Source organism: Nipponia nippon, unplaced genomic scaffold, assembly GCF_047370975.1.
Source record: "Nipponia nippon isolate SJK-2023a ecotype South Korea unplaced genomic scaffold, ASM4737097v1 scaffold_11, whole genome shotgun sequence".
NCBI lineage: Eukaryota > Metazoa > Chordata > Aves > Pelecaniformes > Threskiornithidae > Nipponia > Nipponia nippon.
Genome location: NW_028262302.1, coordinates 4812044 through 4838899, shown reverse-complemented (window position 1 = coordinate 4838899; position 26856 = coordinate 4812044). Strand labels below are relative to the sequence as shown.

General features: G+C 35.1%; 1 protein-coding gene across 1 annotated transcript in view; it reads right to left on the bottom strand.

Annotated features, from left to right (window-relative positions):
• Nucleotides 1-2393: 2393 nt before the first annotated feature.
• TTC6 (tetratricopeptide repeat domain 6) overlaps nt 2394-26856 on the bottom strand; it is a 74886-nt gene continuing 50423 nt past the window's right edge. The window contains exons 18-34 of the mRNA XM_087747232.1: nt 26502-26671; nt 25897-26017; nt 24438-24588; nt 22962-23044; nt 21777-21853; nt 20745-20905; nt 18218-18352; nt 16759-16908; nt 16343-16483; nt 15597-15710; nt 13943-14062; nt 11396-11469; nt 9307-9517; nt 5856-6008; nt 5484-5654; nt 3800-4025; nt 2394-2722 (exon numbers count right to left, since the gene is read on the bottom strand). Coding sequence (XP_087603358.1) covers nt 2586-2722; nt 3800-4025; nt 5484-5654; nt 5856-6008; nt 9307-9517; nt 11396-11469; nt 13943-14062; nt 15597-15710; nt 16343-16483; nt 16759-16908; nt 18218-18352; nt 20745-20905; nt 21777-21853; nt 22962-23044; nt 24438-24588; nt 25897-26017; nt 26502-26671 — 2395 coding nt within the window. The 3' untranslated portion in view covers nt 2394-2585. The remainder of the gene's footprint in view (nt 2723-3799; nt 4026-5483; nt 5655-5855; nt 6009-9306; nt 9518-11395; nt 11470-13942; nt 14063-15596; nt 15711-16342; nt 16484-16758; nt 16909-18217; nt 18353-20744; nt 20906-21776; nt 21854-22961; nt 23045-24437; nt 24589-25896; nt 26018-26501; nt 26672-26856) is intronic.

Genomic DNA, 26856 nt, shown 5'->3' with positions numbered 1-26856 from the left:
AGAGGCATGTGGAGAAGGAGAAAGGGAACAAAAATACCACCAACACCATCTTGCAAGCAAACTTCGACTTTGTGTGCATACAGGAAACAAGGTAAATAATTCCCCAATTTGCATCAACAACCATGATAATCATGCATGGAAATACAGACATATATTTATACTTTGTACATTACACTTGATCCACTTGGGTAAGTGATGATGCCGCAAAAATAAATAAGGTAAATAAATAAGAAAAAAGAACAAGAAGGAAAAAGCGGTAAATAATTATTCAATCACCTTGGGCTTCACAAACTTAGCTTTAGTAACATAACAGTCAACATTAAAGGCACAAAAGCAAAAACTCTGAAGACTAAAACTCTTTACAGAAACATGTAGCTACAATGGTCTAATCAGACCTGACCTGGTTATTCTGATTCTTGAATTCTGTAACAGTCACAAAGAATTTCTCCCTATTGTGTATTGCAGTCTACCAGATTTTTTTTTTATTGTAGCGTGGTAAAACTAATACTTATAAAAGCTATTACTAGCAATTCATATTTCAAATTACTGGAGAACAGAAAAGCAGAAATTGTTTTTTTATCATCCCATGGTCACATATTTTACTTTAATTTTAAGAAAAACTGTCATTCCAAATAGATTTCTAGTAAGTAATGCTCTAATGTATAATACTAGAAAGAAATATTAATATGCAACATCCTACAATGTCTAGAAATATTTTAATTTATTGTTTATATCTATAAACACTCATTTTTAAACAGAGACACAAATCAAAAATTAAATACAGAATTTTTTGAACTTGTTTTAACTTTTATACGTTAACTATGATGTGTCTATTCCATACATCCACAGATCTTGCAAGTGCAGTCTCATCATGCTAGATATTAAACAACAAGATAAGAAGATAGTCAAGGAGAGTAGGAATGGACTCAAATGCTTTACTGAGTTAACTGCTCTTAGCTGTGATACTCTGAATTTCCTTTCCACAGTACTTTTTTTTTCAACCCAACTATCATAAGGTGACAAGCATAGGAATTTTTACAATGTAATGTGATGTTACAAATGCAAAAATTTAGATACCAGAACAAAGCTAGAATTCCAGTCACTGTCTACCACATTGGCTAAACATACGCTGCCTAGATATGCAAGAACAGATATTTTTACAGAAATAGCATACAGCAATGTGTTAAGTACTCAGAGAAAATAAAATGCAATTCTTTGAGACAAAGCAATGACAACATTTTTTACTTTCATCTCAATAGCACATAAATGAAAAAATGACTTAACTCTAGGAGTACCAAAAAAAAATCAGTTATAAAGTTAAATGGACCAATGTAACTCTTTAATACTAATTTTATATAAATTAGATTATTTAATTTTTATTTTATGCTGGATTGTTCTTTACTATCGAGGGATTATTCCACATACAGAACATCAGGTAATTATAGGCACATATCAGCATGTGTTAGGTATATTGCTTTGTGAAGGTCCCCCTCACCTTTTCCTTTTGTCCTTTTTCAAGAGGAAAATTGATAGCATTTTACATGTAAGCCTAAATTGAAATTACACATACGATTCCTATACCACTGGGATTATGCATTGAAGCGCCATCTGTGCCTTTAGGAATCTTTCCACTGTCTGAAACTGCAGGATGCTTGCATGCTGAATAAGACCTCAACTTTCCTTCTTTTTCTCTTTTCCGAGACAAAAAGACATGTGTTCTGCTTCATCCTTTTGCTATCTTCACCATGCTATGCCAGACTTGGGGGTTGAATTTAGTACATGGGTAGGACCCAACAATTTTTAAATTTTGGTCACGTAGATTTAGATTTCAGGCTCTATATTTAGGTGAGAGCTTGTTCTTAGGCCCATTCTTACGGCTTAGAACACAAAACTATGATCTACTATTTATGCATTTTTACCTGCCTCTTCAAGCTGGCACAGTGTAATATATTTAAGTGGAAGCAAGTAACCTCAACTTTTTACTCACAAACTGAATCATGTCCTTCTCAAATGTCAGTTCTCTGACTAGTTCTCACACACTGCAACAGATGGACCTTGTGAGTGACAGGGAATAGGAAATCTCATGAAGAGGTATAGAAGGAAGATCAGGAAGAAAGTGAGATCTAGTTAGCAGTCACAAGCATTTGGTAGCCATCTTAGAATTTTTATTTCCCAGATGGTCCAGGTGACATATAATTAGCATCATTGTAAGCATTTATATTTTGAGAGGGAGGGGCAGTGTAGTCTCTTTTATCCTTCTATAACCAATATGGTACAGGTCTTTTGCCTATAAATTCCTCTTCTCCGTCCTTCATTTTGCGCATAACACAATCAGTTATCTCTTGACACTAACAAATAAAGAACAATCTATAACTCAAAAATTAAATGTGGCATTCTATTTTTAAATAACTCTGGCTAGTTTTGCACAATCGAGGTAATTATATTATTTAGGAGAATAAAATGTGTGTAGAATATATAAAAATGAAGATAAATTATAATTTTTTTTTTTGCATGTTAGACTTTTTTAATTAGAGGTCTGAGAAATCTGTAACTAGAACCCAAGTGGTATGAGAACTGGTATCATTTCACATGGAATCAATCTGTTCTTGAATGCTGATTGCTTGTTTGTAGTCTTCTACAGCCTCTTTATTGAAACCCAGTTTACCACGAATATCAGCTCTAAATTTATACATCAAAGCATCATTAGGCTGAATTGACAATGCTGTAAAAATAAGAAATAGAATATTATGGGTTCTTTAACATTATCACATGATTATAAAGAGAAGCATCATCCAAAAACCTTTATCAGTGCTCAAATTCTTCTCCAGACATGCTTTCACAAGAGAGAACATATTACATACATTAACTTTACATCAAGGGGTAGGCAACTTCGTTATGTTATTTATACTTTGAATTCTTTTTCTCTTTTGGATGCCATTTATGAATCCCACTTTAATTTCACCCCAACAGCAGAAACTATGCTTTCGTCTGAAACACAAGCAAAATCTTAGGGAAGAAAACTACCACCATCCAACTTCTGGAACATGGCAATGAACCCAATATCTTATTCAGTTTCTCCATTGTATAGAAAGGATCTAGGTACTTGTTGGAAAGCTTAATCTCCTGTTTTAAAATTCTGATTTAGAGAGAAAATTTTTTAAAAAAATCAATTAGCTCCCTGGTTTAGTCAGTTTTCGCCATTTAACAAACACTATAAAAACATTAGTCATGAAAGCCATGAAGTAAAAACACTATTTTGACAAATTCCAGTGTAAAAGTAAACTAATTTCTAAAAAAAAAAAAAAAATCTAAAGAAAGTTATCCATTCAGGAAAGATCATTACCTCTGCAATCGAGTGTTGTCAAATCAAAGTCACATTACTAAGTTTTGTTTCAATAAAATTAATACAAACTAAACATAGCTTTAGTTAGTGGAAGATGTTTGCCTGTGTATCCAGAGTTGCTGAATCTCATGTTAGCAGCAATGTCAAAAGCAGCAACGGAGCAATATTGAGCTCAATATCCTGGTTGGGTGGCCTGTAGCAGACCACCACTATAATGTCATCTGTCCCTGCTCTCCCTTTAATCTTGACCCATAAGCTCTTGGTCGGCTCCTCATCCATCCCCAGGCAGAGCTCCATGCACTGCAGCTGGTCATTGACATAAAGGGCAACATCCCCTCCTCCTCTCCCCTACCTGTCCTTCCTAAAGAGCTTGTGTCCTTCAGTTCCACATCATAATTGTTATCATAATTTTTAGTATGCTACCAAGCATAATCATGACAGGTAAATAAAGATTACCTGTTGAAATGTCTTTCTCAGCTAGTTCATATTGCTTCAATCCATTATAGAAATTTGCCCTGTTAAAATACACTGCTGCAGAGAACGGGCAGAGACAAATTGCCTTCTCAAAGTCTTCTTTTGCTTCTTCAATATTGTTTAGTAATGTATTTGTAATAGCACGATTCATAACAGCAGATTCATTTCTCGGGTCAAGTTGTAATACCTTGGAATAATAGCAATAGGCCTACAAAACACATGAATTGGAGACAAAGTACACTTAAAATTTGAGGAAATGGATTATATACAACTTGTAAATTCCAGTTTGTTTCTTTAAGCTGTTAGTATTCTTAAGTCTTTACTCATTCTGTTCAGCATTCTTTGTGCACAGAAAGAGAGACACAGCACCAGCATGTTTATCCACAAGAAGGTCGATCCCCACTCAGGCAGACTTTTGAAAAATAACAGCTGTTTATGCTGAATTGTAATTATAGCAGAAGAAATAAGCTACACACTAAGGCCAATTTGAATTAACATAGAAGAGAGTTTATAATGCAATACCTATTCTTGAACTTCTTTCTTCATAATTAGGCAGCCTTTGTGAGACAGTAAGGAGTCACAGAAACACAGTAAAGAGGAAGAACAGCCTATGCAAGACCAGTCATGGAAGAATGATACCAGATGCATAAGAAAAGAGATTACCTGATCACAGAAGCAGCCATATGTAGGGCACTGACCTTGGACTCCTAAGGAATTTCTGATCCAAGTCTAACTAATGCTCAAGAGCAACAAGGAATCTAACTCAGAGAAACATACAAGAACATTTAATTTTTTTCTTACATGATCTGTTTCTTGTGCTGTATGAAGTACAGTCCAGGTTTAAAATCATATGCCAAGCCTGTACTATACATGATTAATTCCTTAATAGGTAAACTGCAAGCTGAAGGGTTTACAGATGCAAATCTAGGAGAGAATTAATTCAAGTACATGAAATGGGCTGAAGCATCCATGCTGGTTCTGGGTTTCCACAGCTGCTGGACCACAAAGCTCCAATCAAATAAAAGCCTGAGCCTATGCCCAGGAAACACGAGGGGAAGACCAATGGAAAAATCATTGCAGAGGCCTCCTCACATAGAGAAAAATAAATGGTCCTTGCCTTCAAGCAGATTTCAGATTCTCTCACAAGAGGAATTTCAGTATTCAACTCTTCTGTATTTGAAGATACCCACTGTATTTAAGCAGAATTAGGTGATTTAAAACTCCAAAGTTACTGTGGTAACAGGAGGAAGATCTGACTTCTTGATTGAAGTTCATCAGCAGGAGATTCTTTTCATTCTCCTTGCCATGGTGCTATAGTGAATCCAGGCAAGTTATTTAATGTATGGGAGTTAGGCTGGAGGAAAGTTACTGAACATCAGTGGGATTTTGGTATCTCAATTATTTACAAATTTTTGTGATGTGTATCCTAGCTGTCATGAATATTTGATGTCATGTCACGTTCATTCATATCAATTATAAAATACATAGTAATAGGTAAATTATTTATTATTAATTACTACAGATTAATTCATCTCCTGGTAGAGGACCATGAAATTCAACGTAAGAAAGCTTCATGTTAATTATACTTAAAGACAGCTTTATACCAACAGTATTTATTCAAGGAAAAAAGTTCTGAAGGCAGTATAAAGACAGACTGTAGACTTACCTGTGAAAACTGTCTATTATGGAAGTAGATATTTGCTGCATTGAAATAGGCTAATGCATAGTTTGGGTCAACAGAAATTGCTTGCTGATAGTCCTTCATGGCACAGGGTAGATATCCCATTAACTGATTGATGACACCGCGGTTTGTTAGCAGCGGAGCAGTGGTAGTGAGCTGACAGGAAAACATAGATGCATTCTTACTCAGGGAAAATTTACACTTCTACAGTAATTTATGCTGGTTTTCAAAGATAAATTTACTTAAAAAAAATTAATGGCACCTTCTAATCCAAATTGGCAACTACTGATGTACAGTATTGGTTGGCTTCATAGCAACAGGTTGATTTTAGTAAAATCACTTTAAGCTAACATCTACCTTTAGTGCGGCATTTGTATCTTGAAATGCAGCAAAAGTTTCACCCATTTGAAGACAGACTGAAGCTCGTCCATCATATGCAGCACAGCATTTTGGATCAATGCAAATGGCAACTGTAAATTGGTTCCATGCTCTCTGAAGCTTTCCAAGGGCCTAAAGTGAATTGCAATGTGTCCACAATAAGAAACATAAGAAATGCCAAACATACTAATGGTCCCACTTAAAAAAATACAGCAGAGAACAGAAGCATGCTTATATTTACAAACACAGTTAACTAAATTACAGAAAAAATGAACTCAAATATCTTGTTAATTTTCAAGTATCTTGTTAACTATGCAATACTCATTGTCTTTGCAACTACATAATGTATCTGTCACAACGGTTTTAACTGCAACTATTACCTCTTCTACATCATAGAATCACAGAATGGTTGAGTTTGAAAGGGATCTCTGGAGATTGTCTAGGCCAACCCCCTGCTCAAAGCAGGGTCAGCTGGAGCAGGTTGCCCAGGACCACGTACAGTTAAATTTTGAATATCTTTAAGGATGGAGACTCCACAACCTCTGTGCGCCATCTGTTCCAGTGTTTGATCATCCTCACAGTAAAAAAAAAAAAAGTTTTCTGATGTTTAAATGGAACTTCCTGTACTTCAGTTTGTGCCCATTGCCTCCTGTCCTGTCACTGTGCACCATTAAGAAGAGCCTGGCTCCACTTTATTTATACTCCTTCATCAGATATTTATTCCTATTTATAAGATTCCCCTTAAGCCTTCATCTCTCTTTCCCTTCTCCTTGTGCGACAGATGCTTCAAGCCCTTAATCATCTTAGTGGCCCTTCACCAGATGAGCGCCAGTATGTTCATGTCTCTTGTACTGGAGAGCCCAGAACTGGACACGCTCCAGATGTGGCCTCACCAGTACTGAGTAGAGGAGAAGGATCATCTCCCTCGATCTTCTGGCAATGTTGCTCCTAACATAGCCCAGGGTATCATTAGCCTTCTTTACTGCAAGGGCACATCACTGACAACTTCAGCCTGTTGTCCATCAGGACCACCAAGCCCATTTCTGTAAAGCTGCTTTTGAGCCAGTCAGCTCCCAGCTTGTAGTGGTGCATGAAGTTATTCCTCCCCAGATGCAGAACTTTTCATTTTCCTTTGTTGTACTTCATGAGGTTCCTGTCTGCCATTTCTCCAGGCTGTCCAGTCCATCATCCCTCTAAACAGCAGCACAACCATTTGACATATCAACCACTCCTCCCAATTTTATATCATTTGCAAACTTGCTGAAAGTGCACTCTACTCCATCATCCAGGTCATTAAGATGTTAAACAGTATTGGACCCATTACTGACCCCTGAGAGTACTTCACTAGTGACTGGCCTCCAGTTGGACTTTGTGGCACTAATAATGACCCTTTGAGCCTAACAGTTCAACCAGGTTTCATTTCATCTCACTGTCCACTTATCTAGACAATACTTCACCAGGGTTTCTATGAAGACCTTTTGAAAGACTACTGAAAGTTTTGCTAAAGTCAAGATAAACAACATCCACTGCTCCCCTCTCATTCACAAGCTAGTTATCTCATCGTAGAAGGCTATCAGGTTGACTAAGCATAATTTCTCCTTCATAAACTCATGCGGACTACTCCCAATCACCTTCTTGTCCTTCATGTGTTTAAAAATAATTTCCAGAATTATTTGCTTCATCACCCTTCCAGGGACTGAAGTGAGGCTAATCTGCCTGTAGTTCCCCAGATCCTACTTCTTGCCATTTTTGAAGATAGGAGTGACAATTACTTTCTTCCAGTCTTCAGGAACCTCTACCGATTGCCATGACCTTTCAAAGATAGTTGAGAGTGGCCTCACAGTTATGTTGGCTAGCTCCTCAGCACTTGTGGGTGTATTCCACTAGGTCCCATGCACTTTGTATGTCCATTTTGTTTAAATGTTCCCTAACCCAAACCTCCTCCACCAAGAGTAAGTCTTCCTTGCTCTGGACTTTTCCATGGGTCACAGGGACTTGGGATTCCTGTAAGCCAGTCTTTCCAGTAAAGACCAAGGTGAAGAAGGCATTGAGTACCTCTGCATGTCTTTTGTCACTGCAACCCTAGCTACATTCAGCAGCAGACCCATATTTTCCCTAATCTTCCTTTTGCTACCAATGCACTTGTAGAAGCCTTTCTTGTTGACCTTCATGTCCCTCACCAGATTCAACTCTTGATGGGCTATATATGAGCTTGTGGCCTGAAGACTTATATATTGGACTTCACATAGCAATAAAATTAAACTGCTAGGTTGTTCAGCAAAAGTACCTTCCCTGGACAGTCAAATGGAACTCTGGTATACTGTACCTTGTGAAGGACTTAGCAGAGTCAAGAAAGTGCTTAGTTCTGGGCAAGCAGGCCACTTGGGACCACAGGCAAAATGTAAACATTTTACCTAATATACGTATTAATTAAGCAAGGGTGGTAGATGAATCATCTAGTTCCCCGCACTAAAATACTTTGCCATATGTGTCTCTGTTTAAGCCCCGAAAGGTATAAGGCCTAAGAAAAGGCATCTAGTGAGATTTAGGCCTCTCAGAAATTAAGCACCTGCCACTATGGGAACTTTCTGGGTTGCCTCTTGCACCTAAGATGACTAATTCCTACCTATGTCTTATTCTTACCTACTCACCAATGTAGTCACTCCAGGTTTTTCTCTTGCACAGTACTTCCCAAAGCACTGTGAAAGCATTAGTTAGAATTTAAGTGAACTGGCAAAGCTGTAAAAGGAAATTTGCAAGACAACTACGCAAGACTACCTGACACAGGCTACTAACATTTACATTGGCAAAAAATAATTCACAACAAGATTCATGACAATTCAAGACATTTCAGACAACAGGATATAATAAATCACAGTAACTAAATGACAGAAATTAGACACAGATGAAAACTGTCAAGTCATATCATATATGCCTTTGCTAATATAGAAGTTTATTTTCTATGTAGGTAAGCAGTTTTCAGAGATTATATATAAAGGCCTTTACCAAGGGATTTTAGCAGATTTGCTAACAGTGTAGTTTGGATAATTAGGACATACAAGATTGTTTTACACAGATTTGTCAACATTTTAGCTGCTTTTAACTTCAGTAAACAGCTCATACACACAAAACATGCCAGTTCTTAATGTCAGTTTATCAGAGAACCATATATGCAAATCAAACGAGTGTAAGGTTACTTGATATTCCATTATTCAAGAGAAGAACTCCAACAAGATTGGGCACAAAAGTGAAAAGAAAATAATGGTTTGTCTATTTACTTAAAAAGAAAGAAGATGTCATAAGGCTTGTCTAAAGTACATGGATTATTTTATGTTTATTATTATTATGTATTATATCAATGTACGCATGTAAGATTGATGTTATTTTGTTTGATTAAACATAGCATTGACAATGAATTTTGGTGTGTTACCTGCAAATTGTATCCTAAGCAAATTCTAGCTTTTATACACTTTGGATTCAGGTGAATTGCTCTCAAGAAATCTTTCTGTGCTTGTTTACAACCAGCCTCACATCCATTTTCCATGTACAAATTTCCTCGTCCAACATAGGCATCCACAGAAACAGGATCTAGTTTGAGAACCTGGTCAAATGATCTCACAGCTTCTTCAAACTCATGAAGTCTAAAAATAGAGATATTAATGTTTGCTGTTTAAAAATTCTATAAATAAAATTCTCAATTTATGAATGATCAGCAAATACTACCCCATAATGCCTATTGAAAGTAGTTCAATTCTGACTGAAAGGGACACTTCCCCCCCGTCCCCCCCAGCTTAAGTTTGCTTTCTGTATGTGCTCCCTGGTGGTTATAACAGTGAAGGCAGTCAGCGTAAGACCTTGCAGACTTCAGTTAGAATTCCTTGGCCTGATGAAGAAAACAGCAAAACTCTCATTAACTTTTGCTGGGCCAAGATTTCACCTTTTCAACAGTTGAACTCAGGGAGACTTTATCTGACTCATTCATGCTGTCCAAATGTCATGACCAAATATGGGTTTGGTAGTCTATTCAGGCACAGATGTTTCAGCCATAAGTAACTTACTTCTAATACAAGCTTTCTCTCTGTTTTTTCTCATACTGATTCTTGAATGTATCCAAACTATGCTAAACTTGCAGGGTAAAAAGAGACAATATTCAGGGTTCTAAGCGCAGACCATTCTGGTCTAAGAGTAAGCCAAATGTGGAACTCCATCCATGGATAAAAACTTGATGCATCCGAGGTATACTGAGTATCAATAAAAAGGATGAAATACTGAAATGTCAATGAATGCTAGTAAGTAACTTTACACATAAAGCAAAAACTTTAACGTGTCAAAGTACAAAACCGTTTTACCAAGATGATACTGAAAGACAAGATATTGTTTGAATATAAGCTATCGGTGTCTACCTGAAGCACAGTCTGACTTCTTTACCAAAAGTGGAAAGATTAAATATATTTAGTTAACAAATAACTTCAAGGGCTGTAAAGCAAATGCTTTTTAAAAGCACAACACTTGTTGCAAAAACAAATTAGGTCTTCGTTCCAATTCTGTTGATAGGCAGTCATGAGGTTAGAGACTGCAGGATGGATCCCAAATGCATCTTAAAACGGGTTATACAGCCAAGTTATATAGTTATTAGTGATTGCTTTTGACAATTGAATACAGACATGGGCACCAAAATCATACGCTCCATTCTTAGAAGCAGGATTCAGCATTCCTGTGTGAGTTCCACATCATCCAGATACTGTGAAAGGTGGAGCCAGTTATGCCCTAGCTACAGGCATAGTAACACAACAAGTTTTGGTGCTACAATCCTGACTATGTCCACCTCCACACTGCCTCAGCAGCAACAAGGTTAAGCAGTGATAGATGGCAGAGTAACAGTAGAATAAAATAGATTAGACTAAACTAATAGGCAGATAGTTATTAAAATTTCCTTTGTATCATAGGTGATATTTGTGTGAAATAGGAGTTATCAATTCCAAGTGCCAGTATGATAAGTAGACTAAGATACTAACGTACATCTTATTTCTTCCAATTTATGTCTATTTTAAGTGATTAACAGATTTAATTTAGTCTTTATAAATAAAAGTCCTCTTAATGAAACTACACTTTAGAATTTCCGAATAAAAAATTCAGGCAAGGAAGACCATTGATGGTTTTGCTTTTCTTTAAAGGACAAAGTGCATATTTAAACAGAAATTGCATCCTAATTCTGAACAAACCAACCCAACTCTGTTTATCTCATAATTCTTTGCTCTTCAGTCCTTCTCCTGGTTCTACTTTATCATCCTAGGATTTCTTCCTGATGCTGTCATGAACACATAGTTGCTTGATACCAGAAGATTTTAATACCAGTTGTTAAACTTGAAAAATATCTAATTTTCTTTTTTCCATTCCTCTTTACCATTTTCTCCTCCCCCCGTTCTCAGTGTACTCAATATGAAAAGGTGAACAGGAATATAAAGCTCAGGAATTATTTCATTTTTCTACTCTCCATCAAACAAAACTACATGTCTTACCTATGATAGCAGATTCCCAGAGCTTGAAAGATCTGGCTATTGTCTGGACTAAGCAACGTTGCTTCTTTAAAGTCCTGAAAAGAACAGACATTAAACCATGCAAATTGATATTGTTTCACTTGACCTACAACTGCGGGTTTAGCTAAACAATTTTATACTTCTATATAAAAAGAGAGATGACTTCTGACAAAGGCATTATACATTCAGAAGTACTGGAGATGTATTTAACTGTTTTCATACTTCTTGTGCCAGACTTAGATAGAATAAAATAAAGTTATATGGTATCATGGTATTTCCTACAAAGCTGAAGGCAACATTTCCAGGAACAAAACATTCCAGAGAGGTATTTTTTGTTTGTTTTTAATTGAAACACTGTACCTCAGCTACTATTATTAAATACATATATGTTGAAAATATATTTTGCTATATGCAATTCCAACAGAATTCTTCCAGTAATAAAATTATCTACTTGCTTTCTGTTATTACTTTGATAAATGTAGTAAAGCAAACTCATATTTGAATTGGGAGATTCTGTGCACAATGTTCCAGTGAAAGACTTCATAGGGCTTTTGACTTTTGCCTTTTACTAATATTCAGAACATTTTTCAAAATGTTTATGGTTTTGATATGTGTTGTTCAACTGTAAAAACTGTACAGGTGCTTTTAAAATCAAATACAATAATTTCAATTATGATGTAAGGAAGCACTTTATGCTTCTGCATTGGAAAGCAATCAGTATGTAGTAGGAGTGGTTTAGCTGATGCATCCACTGAACTATAACTTAGAAAGCATTTTTTACTTGTTTAAATTGTAAAAATAAGATGTGGAAGATTTTAGTACTGTTGGAATTACAGAAGTGGCAAAATAATAATGTGCAGGTATATGTATATGTATATGTTTTTTAAAAAAAACTCTCTTTTGGTGAACACACTATCATAAAATTATAGGTCTGTTTTTAAAAACCTACTGAAACACACTGTTCCCATCTAGCAAAGCATTTCAAAGAATACCCAGCAAAGCTAATTGGATTCTTCATGTGCACAATCTGGAGTAAACGCTCTGCTCTGTGTATGGAGCAGAACAAAAGCAGGATCAAAGTTCCAAGGACCAGGTTTGGTTTACATAAATCAAAGGTGCTATCCTTACAGGTAACTACAGACTTCACAGAATCAACAGGAAAAGACACCTCTATACAGCAATTCAGATCTTATATAGACTGAATTGTAACTTTTCCTTTTTCTTCCAGTGTACCCAATTCAGCAATACACTCACTTCAAGTAATATGTATCTGTGCTTAAGAAATTATACCCTAATTCACCCAGCACTATACACGTATACAGACATACTCCTTGCAACAAAATATTATCAGAACTGATACATAAGGTCTCAAGCATATTTATAATCACTAATGTTTTTCTTAAATTAGCTGTTATATTTTTGTGTCTGCTGTTCAATTACCATTTTGTAAATTTGTCTTCACTACAACCCATTCAAAGAACTTTTTGCTCATCCTGCTGGTTCTGCCCCAGTCTCTTCTACTGGCCTTACATATCAGTTTGTACCACCTCAGCCTCTTTTTTGAACTATTCTCATCAATTGCATCTTGAAGCATAAGAGACCAATACCACAGTATTTCTACTTATTATTTCTACTATTTCCATGCAAGGTCTACCAACTGTAAAGAGCTTTTGTTGTGCATTTTCAATAGGACATTTCTGGGTCATTGGAATGGGATTCATATTCATTCTTCATTTTTTATTTGCAAATAAGAAATATTACTCAATTTTTAGAATGCCTGTGCTGAAATTGTTGCTATCACATAAAGAAGATAACACATTTTAAAGTTACTAGTCCACAATGGAAGCAATGAATGCACCAGTTATACTGAAAATAAATACCCCTACTTTTAAAAAAATGAAAACTTTTAGAAAACTTGAAAGCTATTTAAAATTCAAAAATAAAAACCCTTGTGTGTTAAAGAGTAATGTTTAACACTGTTAGGTTTCAAGCCTGCTATTGCCACACCAGATGCAGTCCCATGGAATGAGAGTCATCTGCACTGTGAGTCAGTGTCAGAAACATATACTAATTTCTTACATTTAAGAAAATTATCTTGAGGTTGGACCCTTCCTGCCCTCTCAACAAAAACGGTCATTTACACGCACGCGCGCACACACACAGAGGAAAAAAAACAAGCCCACTCAATCAGAACCTCCATTTATTTAGGCTTCTGCAATGAATTGCTACTCATTTGGACTCAACATAAATTACTTCAAGATTAAAAAAGAAGGAAAAATCAGGTTCTTGCTTATTAAATTTTGTGCAACTCCCGTGTTTAACTCTAGCAGGATAAAATCATAAAACAAATAAAACTGCATTTTATTTGCATCTTCACAGCCAGATTGGCATTAGGTGTTAAGCAAATGAGAACTGGGCACAAACTATTTCAGAAGAATATAAAAACTGTCAAGCTGGTCTTTATATCAGCAATGGCTTACATTTAACAGAAAACTCTACATTTCCTTTACTCAAAGAAAGATTTTGTACCTCACATGCATTAGCATAATCACCAAGTTCCATGTAGAGTAGTCCACGATTAATTAGCACTTTAAAAGCTATTTCCTTACTCAATTCAAGCAGAAGAAGAATTCCATAATCTTTCAAAGACTACAAAAACATAAAATGTATTTTAAACCATAATTTATTCAGAGGGATACAATGACGCTTCAAAATTTAAAAGACAGGCTTTCAAATTCCTACAAATCATGTGCATATGCACAGACTTCAGTGTGGCTATTCCAATGTCTCACTGTTTCCAGACTGAATTTAACTGAATTTGGAGCCTTCTATAATTACATAGATACTCATTCCTAGAGTACAGAAGCAAAGATAATGCAAGTATATTAAACAGACATAATTAAAACTTATTTTGTCATTATATAAATTTCAGAGTTAGAAATAAATCTTAATTAATTCTACTACTAAATTTTATATCCAAATTCTTACTAAAAAACCCAACAAATTATTCTAGATTAATTAGTCATGAATTAATGTCAAAGTAAGGTATTTTTAAAATTAAATCTTTTCAAATATAATTTATTGTTATTGCAAAATCTAAGCACTGATTTTATTAACTAAATTTGGGTGTAAATTTTGTTAAAGACCAAATAGTGACACGACTAGGTAGACTGAAGAAGCATCAATTCTCAAATTTATCAGAACTGAACAGTATTTCAATAATGCTTGATCTGAAGAAGTTCTAGCCCAACTCTTTTTTCACCTGAAGAATTATGTAGTATACTTAAAAATAATTAGACAGTTTAGAGCTAATATGACAAAAATGTCCTTGATTGCAGTATCCCATATACTAGACACTTAAGAGAAGTTCTATTCTTTGTCACTTCTAAACTAAGCTAGATATTAGAAACACCTTTAAAGAAAACAGTCCAGTTCTTGTTAGATCTAGTAAATTTCTTCTGCCAATAATATACTACATTTTTTCTGCAAATTCCCTTATACTTTAAGTGGCTTTTCAGGAGAGTGATGATAGCAAAGAACATCTTCCATAATATCTTATTTATAAAGAAACTACCATTTTCACATTTTAAACTTTTACCTTCAGTTACTGTAATCACCTATTTTTCTTTACCCATCTGCATCATTCTTGGCCAATTAACCTCTAAGCACAAATGGCCTTTGCCCAAGGTCGATTTGACTTGAGGCATCCAAGCTCAAATACTTAGGAACTAGCCCTGTCTCAGAAAATAGGCCTCATTAAAAAGACAGTTCGACACAATTGTGTTCTCAATAGTGCCTTTGTGTACCTTGTTGTGCCTTTGCTTTATAACAAAGGCAGAAAGCAGAAACACTCAGAGGCAGCTCACGGGCAAGTTGACAGAAGTATAAACACATCCAGAAAAACAGGGCTGTGAATGAGGGTTGGATGTAGTCAAAATCCCTGTCTTGATGTAGTCTTCTTCTGGATATAGTTCTTATATTTTCAAAGGGATATCAAATGTAATTAATATGATAATAGGGAGCGAAAAGCCTTTTTTTTTTTTTAAACAATTTTCTGAAGAGCACAATCATTCAGGAAGACATTGCAGGAGGACAGAAATTTTGACTAATTGTCAAGAACATGTTACTAGCTAATATGAACAACTGCATGTTCATGTGATGTTAAAAAAAATTAATACCATACCTTTCTAAAGTCTTTTGTTTGATGATAGCAGACAGCTCTGTTATAATATGCCAAAATGCAGGTTTTGTTGAGGTCGATAGTTTTTGAAAGATCTTCAATTGCAGCTTTAAATGTCTGCAAATGAAAAAACCATATAAATTGTAATTCAGAATTCATGGCACTACATATTCTTCCTCAAATAATAGCCTATTGTAAAATTTTATTTCATTGTTTTACATTTTGGTTCCTCATCAGTACTGGAAGGCATCCAATCATTTCACTATGTCCTCTATGGACTGCTTGCTGCAGTCCTTACTGCAGTGGGAGTACTTCAGAAGATCTATGTGTGCAAAGGCTGGGCAAACAAACATTCTTAGTGTTTTCTTACATCACATCCATATATTGCAATACATAATCAATACTTAATTTTACTACCTTACATTTTACATCTTAACCTAACATAGAAAGTATCTTTTGCGGAGTTTTGGTACTTCTGTCTATCACTAGGTAAGAATCTATTCTGTGGAACTTAAGAGGAGAATAACCAGATAGATGCTAAGTAGGTTCTCTAGCCCATCAATCATTTTCAGTTTGATAGAACAACCAGGTAGTAGCTTCAATGGGAAATGGAAAGTATAATAATCAAGTGGAATTCCTGGTTTCCATCAGCAACACTTTTACCATTATTTCACCATTCTAAAGTGTCAAGTAAGATAAATCAGGTTTTAAGGGAGAATGCAAAAATACAACAATAAAGACAGCCCCACCTTATTTTGATACTTCAAGGTTCCTCGGTAAAAATAAGCTCGCACACTGTTAGGAAGAATTTTGATTGCCTCATTGCAATTCAGAATTGCCTTAGAGTATCTACCTTTACTTCCATAGTAAGCAGCAAGACTCATATATGCCTGTAGAGAAGACAGAATGATGACGTGGTGAAAAAAACAGCTTTGTTTAGCATTATAAAACAAGGGTTAAATAGAAGACAGACCAAGGGTTAAATAGAAGACAGAAATTACAGGTTTATAAAAACATACATCTTACGACACTTGTAATTTCTTTTATTTAACGCTTGCCATGTGCTTGCTGGCAGATTACAAGTCAATACACCCATAAACGCAAAACCTGTCAGTCTTTGAACCCATCCAAAAACGCCTCACAGAAACAGGAGTCTTTATATTACCTGGAAATGTGATGGACAAAGGGCAAGTGCTCGATTGAAATCTCGGATGCACTTAGCTTGCCCGAGCTGCATTCTACACAGCCCTCGCTGATAAAAAGCATCAGGGTAGCTTGAATGTAGTCTGATAGCCATACTAAATGCATCACGGGCCTAAAAGGATGACATATCATCTGGGTTAAATATGGTCTGTTTGTTCAGCTGAAGCCATAGGCTAACTGATTCTTTTGCACAGCTCGGTATGACCTATTTTTGCAGTTGGAACCCACCACGTACCTGCATTGTTTTTTATCACTTTCATCCATTTACCACTACTTAAAATTTTGTAATGTTTAACACCTTACCTAACGCAATCATAACCTCAAGGAGGCACAATCTAACTCATTTAATAATCTCATTTCTTCAGTAAGACTGCAAAACTTTAACCGAGCACATGGTCTTCTGTCTGTAAGAGCCGAAATAGTGTTGTTGTTTATTATAACAGACAATGGATTAACATGGCTAGCATGCAACTCCTTTAAAATCCATCCAGTTAGTTTTTTCCTCTACATTGTACATTAGCTTACAAAGTCATGGGCTTTTCCGGGATCTACAGCTGTAATATCAGATGTACATTGATCGACACAGAAAGTCACCTTTTGCAATTGTCATGTATTACCACATTACATATTTCAGACAATTTTGACAGCCTTCTTCCAAAAGAATATCACTTTTGACAAACAGGGTTGGAAGCAGACAAGGCAAAAAATTGTTCTCTTCCCTGTGAAATTCTGATATTTCAAATGTTTCTAGTTTCTGTCTTGAGCATTTTAGCAAATCAACAGCTGAAACATATTTATTAAAATATCAACATAGAAAACATTTGCATGAACCCACACTAGGCCTGCCACAAAGCCCACTCATAGGCTTTCAATAGTTTTCAACAAAGAGTTCTCTAATCAGTTAAAAGTATTGATTTTGTGGAAAGAAGGGAAATATATTTTTCTTAGGTAATGCAGTTTGTTTCTTAAGCATCATACGTAAGTGCCAAAGAGAACCAGCTAGGGGTGTTATGACCTACAGTAATATAAAACAAATTACAACCAACTCCATAATACAATAATTTAGGAATTCCTTTGTCCAAGTTTACTACCAATTCCCTAAGCCCCTGATACTCCTACATGAGTGTTGTTTGTCTGTAAAATCTGTGAAGACATTGATAAACAGGTAAGAAATTAATACAGTTTTTTCTTCTATCAGAATGGCAATTAATGACATGCATTAAAAAAACCATAACATTAGCACTGGAAAAAATTACTCACAAACTTGCAAGACAGTCTAATGTACATCAAGAATTCAAAAGAAAATTGCTAAAGGCAGTGGAGGCTGTTTAAAATATTGAAATCATTCACTCAGTTATCATAGTTGTTGTTTACAAGCAGTGGAGTCAAAGGCTAATATATTCTATATAATTAATACCAACCCGTAATAAACATTTTTGCTCCATGTAACACAGGCCTGTGCGATAATACATTTCTGCAGCCTCAAATGTATTAGGCAGGATTTTTGCTGAGGTCATCAGGAGCTTCATAGCTTTTTTAAAACTTCTCAGAGCATCCTGCAATACGGAGAATATTAATACTTGTAAAGCACTTAACTGAAAACCTGCAAGATTTGTTAGACATTTTAAATTATTTCAAATTTTTTTTTTCCTAGCCTTTCTTTGGAACATTATGGTAAAAATGACTAGTCTACATTCCTTGATGTTGCTGGAGTTAGACACACTCTTGATCTCTGGATGGTTCATATTAATAAGTGACTAGAAAAACAGAGAAATATTCCTGAGTTTTATTTATATATGACAAAGTAACTAATGTACATGATCTAGAAATAACATACAGTTCATTTATACTGTTATTTAAGTACATAGCTAGTTATAATTATTTATTAATTTTACTTACATTAATTTCCTCAGGAAGAAAAGGTATAACTTTTGATGCAGTCTGGTAATGAAGTACTTGCTACAGGTTTCTTTATGTAAATAATTATAAACTATTTATTCCATAGACAGCTTACTAAATTTAATAACCATTAAGAAATATATTGAAAGGATCAACCCTAGGCATTGAAGGAACATAGAATGATATAATTATAGAATTGTTTAGGTTGGAAAAGACCTTTAAGATCATCAAGTCCAACCGTTAACCTAGCACTGCCAAGTCCACCACTAAACCATGTCCCTAAGCACCACATCTACCAGTCTTTTAAATACCTCCAGGGGTGGGGACTCAACCACTTCCCTGGGCAGCCTGCTCCAGTGCTTGACAACCCTTCCAGTTAAGAAATTTTTCCTAATATCCAATCTAAACCTCCCCTGGTGCAACTTGAGGCCATTCCCTCTCATCCTATCACTTGCTACTTGGCAGAAGAGACTGACCCCCACCTCACTACAACCTCCTTTCAGGTAGCTATAGAGAGCGAAACTTAAGTGAATAGCCTCTCAGAATCTTACCATGTCTCACAGATCTGGGCAATAATTTATGCATATTTAATAATGCTTTGGTTTAAAGGAAGGTGTAAGGAAAACAACCAAAAAATTAAGAACAGTTCAAGATAAGCCATTCCTCAGCCTTTAAGGATTATAAAGGGACCACAGTTAAAAGTTTCAATATCAAGAAGAGTAAAAGAATTACAGCTTTTTTTTCCTTAAGTGAGTCATTCAAGATGAAGAAGTATTTGTTTAGAAAAATCAGTTTGAAATACCAGTGCCCATAGGGCTGTCTGCAAATACTACACCTGCCTCCCTAAGTTTTCAAGGTAGTAGAAGTTTTAATCCTTAAAAAAAGGTCTGCATTTACTGCTATTTAAAAATCATTTTTGTCTATTCTTATGTTAAAAAATACTCTTATTTTAAGAGGAAAAAGATCTGTAGATACCTGAACTCACCCACATATAATTCTAAAGGCACAGCTGATTCTCAGGACAGTCTGATCATTTTCCCATATTAAGAGTATTGTATCGTATCTCTCCAGAAAAGATGGCGATGCAAGTCCTCACCTCTGGGTGAAGCACTCAGAAATCAGGGAGTGACTCTAGTACACATCCTCTTAACCTTGACAACTGAAATGGGTTGCATTGGAGCATACTAATGATCACTGTCATTGACTTAGCATTCTTTCAAAGTCAGCAGAACTAGTAATGTGCCATTATGGTTTGAGACAAATAAAACACCCAAGCCTAACAAAAAAACCTGAATGGATTAAGAGGTTTTATCTGGTACAAGCCCAGGGAGCAGGAGTATAATTTTTGCAAAGTGCACACCTTTTCATTTAAAAAGAACCTGCAAACACAAGGCTAAGAGAAAACAGAAAGACCGTGCATTTCAAACACAGAACTCGATAGGTAGATTCAAGGTTTAATGAATCTACCTGTTTCTTCCTGCTATTGTGTTTAGGGAAACAGGACTGTACAGTTTGCATAAACAAATAGGACTGTACAAAAAGAAACAGCTAATCCATACTGCCAATTTCAACAATTCTGCAGGCCTCAAATATTGGCTAACTGCAGGACTCAGAGGATTAACAATATTGGTTAAACCCTATGATATATGAATATTCACAAAGTTGAGAAAATACCTGTAACTATATATTATATATTCAATTCACATACATGAATTAAACTTTTGTACTGCATATTATTAGACAAAAAATGCTAGACATACTTCTGTATATTTATTTCAAAAGAAGAAAATTTATGACATTTAATGGACCTCAATCTACATAATTGTATCTTTTAATTGATCATCTAAAATGCTTTAAAACTAAAAAATTCCCTAATTTATGCTGAACTATTAGTGCTGCTGTTGAAAATTCTTACTCAGGTCTTCTTATAGTTTAAACAATGAGGTACTCTGAAGGTTTATATACTAGCACATTTCATAAAATATTAAAAGAATACAGAAAGAAAAACATTGTCTTGCTTGGCATACATATAATGTAAACTTTTCTAACCTTAGTTTTCTTGGCTTTCATTTGTATTTTTCCTAAAATAACAAACATTGAAGGCTCAGGTTGAGTTGCAGTAGCTTCACGTAAGCACTCTATGGCCTTATTGTGATTTTGACAAAATGATTGAATGAGTGCTTGCTGAACAGGCTGAGTCGTAAAGGATTCTGGAAGGAAACCACCATGAAAAACAATAATCTCTTTTACTTCAACTTACATGTTTTCCAGTATAAAATACCTTTAAATGACATGCAAACTTTAAAATGTTATTAAAATATTTGGAGTATCAAAGTTTGTTTTACCATCCATAAAAATACAAATGTAAACTAAATTCCTACAAAAGTCTGAAGTTGAACAGTTATTTATCAATGAGTGTAGTTTGATTGCTAAACATCTGCAAATATTTATCTTCATCTCCCCACATCTAAGAAGGCTTTGCTCTGTGGAAGTATCACCATATACCTGCTTTGTTTTTATATTCTTCTGCCCTGTCTATCCACTCTTGGTCACTACCAGAGACAGGAAATTAATCTCACACAGTATAGCTATTCATATGGATTCACCAAGAGCTTCAGAACGCACTGAACACTGCCATTTTATGTCCAGCACATAACAAGGTACTACTATACTGCAACATTTTTACTGTTCAAACGCATTGGGAAGGTTCAGTTCTAAAGCTATTTGACATTTTCTTAGGAAAGACTGTACATAAGTACAGAACAGAATTCTTACTCAATATTCCTTTAAAGCAGAAATTACCAATATTGAAAGATAGAAATGAAAAACAATAAGAACTTAAAAGATAAAGGAAATTCTGAAATCACAGCTGATAGTACAGGCAATAGTGTACACCATTATTACCTTTAAAGCCTTCAGACATGCAAACAAAATACTCTAGATAAGTTCCTATATTCTAGCTGATTCACGGTAACTAACCTATTTGCATGCTTGAACTTAATTTTTTTGAACAATTCCTTGGTTACAGACTGTTGCCATGGTTCACAATTATCTAGGAAAACTGATGGAAATTCACTTTACCTTCATTCATTTCTGCAAGTTGGTGAATACATAAACTTGCCAGCTCATATTTCTTCAACTCCATTAAATACTGTCCCCTGTAATGAAATATTTGTTGGATGTAATCAGTAAAACTATTTCCAGGCATTTCTTTCAAAGTGCAAATCCTACTGAAATATGTTTTCACTAGTATAAAAAGAGAAAAAGGAAAAATAATGCCTTCCAATAAAAACATCCAAAGTTTTCCTTTTTCTTTTCATCAGAAATATCTGTCAATTTTTTTATTTTTTCTCTCACATCACAGTACCAAGAAATTATATGCTTACCTCTCTTCAGATTGTGGGAGTTACAAAAATACATTTTCTTTAGATTTCACAAATAGTAATCCTTACAATCTCAAGAACTGCAACAATAATCCTAATAATACTGTTTCTAAAATCCGCCACAGACTGATAGCCAATAGATACATTCTGTTTTCAAGGACAATTTTTTGTGTCTTCAGATATCGGCATCAGTATAAGTGGTCATACTAGCCAAACCATACTCTGCGAGACAAGCTCAGCAAACCCACACTTAAAACTGGGAAAATACAGTATTATTGACTGGAACATAGTAACTAATTCTCCTAATACACCTGAGGAATAGTATCCTAGCATTTCCTCCTTAGTTCTTATGGCTTTTCAGGGGAGGAAACAGCTTTATCTAGGAATTTATTTTTTAGTCTTTGTAAAGATCACTACTTCTCACTGGGCTGAAGATGAGGAAGAAGAATAGTTCAAATCTAAGTTGGCCTGGACTCAATCCTTCACATTCTTTGCATTATGTGGATTCTGCAGACAAATCAGTGAAGGACCCATTCACTTGGGGAAAACATTTAAAATTATTAATTTTTTAAAAGTTCAGACTTGCTTTTTTGTTACAGCACCTGTTTACTTTTTTTTCCGCAGAAACTATATGTACCTCAAAGAGCAGAATCCTGTGTATGAAATAAGGTTCCTCCTTCCAAGGTAACAGTTACGATAGTTGGGTGGCACTATACAGATAAAGTTCTTCAGGCTTGAAAATGCTATGAAAATACTACATTTTTTAAAATCCATTCAGAGCAGGTTTCAAAGAATACAAGAATATCTAGCAACAGCATTCCAAACAGAATTTTTTTTTTTAAAGTGAGATATCTGTGAAGTTCTCAACTAATCAGTTTCCTACCTTAGCATGCAAAGTTGTGATTTATTTGGGTAAAGATGAATGGCTCGGTTTATATCCTTCACAGCATTTGGTAAATTACGAATCTGTAATTTATAAAGAAAAAACAGCAATTTAATTGCTAATATGAACATAATTTGGAGGCACAATTACTATTTCTGTAAATGTGGTTCTGCAGGATGTAATGCCCATACGGTAACAACTCACAAGGCACATATACCCTTTGTAAAGGAGCTCAACATGTTTTTAATAAAGGTCTGAAACATTTACTCTACATATTTCCATACTCTCCCACAGGGCAGATCCAAACTCCAGACAGTTCTTTACTTTTCCAAAATCCAAAGAAGAGTCTGGTCTATTGGGAAGGAGATTAGGTCATGAGATACACATGCATGTATGTCCTGATGAATCTTCATCACTGTAATGAATTTGCATTTATTTTTCAAGTATCTGTGCATGTGGTCCCATTCAGTGTGCTTCAGATGCTGAGGAGAAAGATCATTACAGTGAAGATCCCAAGGACTGGTTCATCCAGCTGGGATAGCTGCTAACTCGAACTCTCATTAAAGAATAGCATTGATGGAATGCATGTACTGAGCTTTATTTTACTGCTTTACATGGACATTAAAAAAAGCCAAAAAAATCCCCAAAAAAACCAGCAGGAAAAAGCCTACAAAAGCAACCTGAGCATTAGTGGATGACCTCCAATATAAACTATCAGGCACAAGTTCTTAAAGACTGTATCAAAAAAAGAATATCATCAATCCAATTAGATGGACTCTAAGTTAAAAACCATTTCCTTTAGTTGTGGAAGAAAATTAACCAGTGTAAGCAGTTTCTCAAAACACTTTTAAAACAAACTAAGCACTGAGAGACACAACAGTTGTTTGAATTCTGCCAATGAAATCTACAGAAATTAGGTCACATTGAATACTCCATTCTTTGTATTCCCGAGAGGGTTTCAAAAAACCAACTGCTAGCAGAAACTATTCTCAAGTCCCATGCAGAAGTAGAATATATTCTGTTTCACAGTAAATTAAAATATTGAAAATGTTTTCACTCCCATTTGTGGGGAAGAAAATTTGAGTTTCCTGAAAAATGAGTATTCTCAAGAATATTCTGTTTAGAAAACACTGTATTTCAAAATGTGTTTTTTTATATTTAAAAATACATATTTAAAAAAAAATTTAAAATATATTTTAAAAAATCTATTAAAGCTGAGATTACATGTACACTGATGTAGAAAAGATAAAATGACACTTGAAATATTTTTTGTCATTGCATTACATGCCAACAATATTTTACAATTGCAATATATGTAATTCTATTATGGTGACAAGGACTACTTGAAATGTATAGCTATAAGCAGGTTCTAACATCTGTATAACACCAAGGCATAAGTAATAAAATACTCACAACAACCATAAATATAAATAAAGTTACATTAAGTGGCAAACAAAAGCAAAAGGAATGTATTACCTTATGATATGCTTGTGCTCTGCATACATAGGCTCGAACATTGAGAGGATCAATTTCAATGGCATTAGTAAACTGTCGAATAGCTTCATAGTATTGATCGAGATGCAACAGCAGTATCAAACCAATATTGAGGTATGCAAAGATGACAGAGCTAGAAACAGATTTTTTTTTTCCTTTTGTTATTGCATGAAATCTGTCATTGCATTAACCACAACTTATACAGGCTTCATCTACTTTTATGACATTTACCACACACCTATTTTGTGATCACACTGAGTTAAAGAATTGTAATTGCCAGCAGAGGAGATAGCTCATTAAAAAACACCATTTTAGTAGCTTGTGATGTTTGGCTGCACACTTGAGGCTCTCTGATAACCAAAAACAGCACTCCAAATGAGAACTGTGAAGAAATAATAAGTCTCTGTCATAGAAGCTGGACTAGAAATAGAGCTGGCTGGTAATTTTGCATATACTGAATACATCGAGAAATACTGAATTCTTCAACATTAAAAACACATTGTAGTTTTAAAAGACTGACAAAGGTTACACGTTTTCCATCTAGCCTGCTCCCTTATTTTCTGTCATTTCATTTGGCTAGCTGCTAGGGAGACCTGGGTTTCCAAGATCTGCAATGTCTTCTGCAGCCCACTCTGACAGACTGTTTCTAGGCAAAGTTCAAGACTTCCTATAGCAGAGCCAAGACAAAGGCAGAGCTGAGGGGTCTTTAGGCCTGCCACAGATTGGAATGGAAGCCTTTGCTCAAGACAGAACTCTTGAGGTTGCCCAAGGCTGAACAAGAACTCAGTACCTTTAGAGTAAGGTAATTAATGCAGCTAACTAGGATGGGAGGCTTGTCGCATATTGTAAGACCATTTGCACGGCAGGGCTGCTACAGATATAATCTGTTTCTGAAGTATTTTTAAGTGGTAGGAAGCAATGCAATTCAGAGAAATGACATCAGCTTCAGTGACCAACTATCAAGGACCACAAACAGCATGGTTTTTTTATTTTATTTCAGGGACACCATTTACTGGCTTTTGCTAAAGAAAACATTGTGGCATTTTCTTTTGGGAAAAACAAGAGTTTGACTTTTTACCTGCATTGTGGACAAATTCCCTCCCAAAAGACCAATGAAATTATTATGGCATGAGTAGTCAACTTTAATTAGGACTTCAGTTTCATCTTTTGTCTGCCAAACCTGAATAAGTTATTTGCCAAGTTGCCATGTAAAGCAAAATAAAATTTAATTTTGAAATACATTAATAATTATTTTTATTATACTCAGAATATAGCAAATGAGGCAAAAGATACTAAAAGAAGACATTATGATTTTGTGTGGTTTAATTCCAGTCTATTTGCTGAATAACAGTTCTGATTCTACTTTCCTTTATTAGTACTTTTATGCCCCCAGGTAATCAGAATATAAACAACATATATTAAAATTCTCAAGTCCAATCACCTGTCCAAAGCTAGGACACTTTCAAAGTCACAGATTGCAAGTGACCATTGACACTGTTCTGAGTAAAGAATCCCACGATGAAGAAAAGAACAGAAATTTTCCTGAGTGTCATTGATGAGTACTGTGGGAGAGGGAAAATAAAAAAACTGTTCAGATATTCACGTATATTTCAGTTACTGCATGCAACCTATTTGCACATTACTTTTTACTCTAGTTTTCTGAGAGTTTTATAAGATATCATAGATAAACCATTACATAACATATTAGATCATAACAGAAGCTGTTTATTGTGGCACGAAATACCTTCAAGACATATTTATAATTCTCAGTTACACCCACTTGAATTGTTAAAAGTGAAACAGAAAAGCTTAGGAAGCAGAGGCAAAATAACTGAAGAAAAACAACAGCAGCAAGAGTCAGTGTCTAACAGCAAACTTAATAGAAATGAAAAGAAGCAAGTTATTACCAAACACTGAATGACAACCGTACATTTCAATATTTGCAACGTGAAATATGTGTTATATTGCAGTATAGTAATTACGGGTGAATGGTCATTCCTCTTTTTAATGGTAAACATAGACATCATTGAAAGAAACAAACAATACCAGAAACACTGAAGTCCTGCACAGCTCTTTGTGGATCAATCTGTCGTAGTACGCAACCTCTATAGTAGAATGCTAACCAACAAGAAGGGTCTAGATGAACCGCTGCTGCTAAGTCTTGTATTGCATTTCTATACTGCTGCTGCTTAGCGTATGCTCTTCCTCGATACAGCCTAATGAGGAAGAAAGTTTCTCTTTAAATATAATTTCCCTTAGAAAATTACACCTATAGAATGAAGTCATAGTATGAAGTCATAGACTATTATTTATAATATTAAAAGGTTGAGTCAACTTAATATCAAGAGTTCTTCCATTGTTTTTTTATGCAACCTTGAAGTAATTATTCAGGAAAAAATGT